General features: G+C 65.1%; 1 protein-coding gene across 1 annotated transcript in view; it reads left to right on the top strand.

The window, feature by feature from the left end:
- The first annotated feature begins 38 nt into the window (after nucleotides 1-38).
- Nucleotides 39-1,720, top strand: part of TMEM134 (transmembrane protein 134) — a 7,074-nt gene continuing 5,392 nt past the window's right edge. The window contains exons 1-3 of the mRNA XM_007944692.2: nucleotides 39-212; nucleotides 1,106-1,170; nucleotides 1,612-1,701. Coding sequence (XP_007942883.1) covers nucleotides 39-212; nucleotides 1,106-1,170; nucleotides 1,612-1,701 — 329 coding nt within the window. The remainder of the gene's footprint in view (nucleotides 213-1,105; nucleotides 1,171-1,611; nucleotides 1,702-1,720) is intronic.

Below are 1,720 nucleotides of genomic sequence, written 5' to 3' on the forward strand. Positions count from 1 at the left end.
GATGGCGGCGGCGCTGGGCGTCTGAGCTGGCCCGGGCCATGAGCGCCGCCCGGCCGCAGTTCAGCATCGATGACGCGTTCGAGCTGTCCCTGGAGGACGCGGGCCCTGGGTCCGAGCCCAGTGGGGTCGCCCGCTTCGGTCCACTGCATTTCGACCGCCGGGCCCGGTTCGAGGTGGCCGATGAGGACAAGCAGTCCCGACTGCGCTACCAGGTGAACGCCCGGCCCACTTGGACCCCCGCCCCATCGGGCCGGACCCAGGCGGGACCCAGACAGCCCCGTCTCCGGGGTGAATCTGCCTGGAGACCCTAGCCGGATCAGGAGACCCCCGGACGCGACCCTCAAGCCAGAGTGCTGCCCAGACCTTCCCAGCTCAGACTTGGGTCCCCAGCAAGCCTGGGAGCCCAGATCTCGAGGCTCATGGCCCACTTCTAGCTGGAGATCCCACCTGGGCACCGACCCCTTCCACCCCTCACTGGGCTGGAGGAGCGCCTCCGTACCCCGAATCAAAGCCACGATCGTACTCAGGAGCACACCCTTAGCCTCAGACCAGCTGATCTAATGGGAACCTGTGCCCCCTCCTCGGTTGTGAGAGCCCCCACCTCATCCTCCCCACAGCTGGAAGCCCCTGCTCATAAGACGAGCCCTTGCCCACTCACCCTTAGACCCCCAATAAACCAGGATCCCCATTTTCCGGGGAGACCTCCACCACCCCCAGGATCCTTTTCCTGGAGAGCTGGAACCCCTAACCTGGAAACCCTGGGCCTGCTGAGACCCAGCACCTCAAAGCCAGAGCCTCTGCTTTGGACCCCTGAGGTGCCAAACGGAGAGCTTCACCTCTCAGACCCAGGGGAGCTCCTGGCCCAGGGACCGTGCTGGGGACCTCAGCCCCTTGCCTCCTAAAGCCCCCAGCACCTGCCCCCACCTGAGTTTCAGTCTCTGAATCACCAAACCCGTTCTACTGGGCGGGTGAGGGCGGAGGCCGGGGAGCAGCTGTCAGACGATGGCAAACAGCTGTGTGGGGCCTTCCTCTGCCCCCCAACCAGAGGGGAGTGTGGTAGGGGCTGAGCCGGGCAACCCCCCCTGAGCCCTGTGCTCTGGAACAGAACCTGGAAAACGATGAAGACGGAGCCCAGTCGTCTCCGGAACCGGATGGGGGAGTCAGCACCAGGTCAGGGCCAGGTGGGGAGCCATCCCTGGACCCCAGCCCAGTGCCTCTGGCACCTGTCCTTCCAGAGACCCCGCTGGCCCTGCATCCCACCTCACTCAGCTCCCCCACATCCTGTTCTGCACTGTCTCCCACTCCCCTCATGGGCCCCCCGTCCTATAGGATCATCCTACCCTAGTCCCCAGCCTCGCACTGCCCCCCCCCCACCAGGCTCCCTATCCTGCAGGAACCTCTAGCCCTAACCCCCAGCCTCCTCCCCACCCCTGGTCATGCAGAAACCCCCAGCACTTGAATGCTTCCTCACCTCCTCTGCTCTCAGGGTCTCCTCTTCTGTAGGGACACCCTGCCCCAATCCCTGCACCATCCAACACTTTATCCGAGCTCCTGTCCCCAGAGGACCCCTCCTTGCGTCCCTAGTCCCTCACGGGGCCCCCTGCTTTGCAGGGATTCGGCCCAGACCTCCATCCGCAGTTCTCAGTGGTCCTTCAGCACCATCAGTACCACCACCCAGCGCTCCTACAACGCCTGCTGCAGGTGAGCCCTGGCGCGCCCC

The sequence above is a fragment of the Orycteropus afer genome, unplaced genomic scaffold (assembly GCF_000298275.1).
Source record: "Orycteropus afer afer isolate SDZICR_OR568_19922 unplaced genomic scaffold, OryAfe1.0 scaffold00130, whole genome shotgun sequence".
NCBI lineage: Eukaryota > Metazoa > Chordata > Mammalia > Tubulidentata > Orycteropodidae > Orycteropus > Orycteropus afer.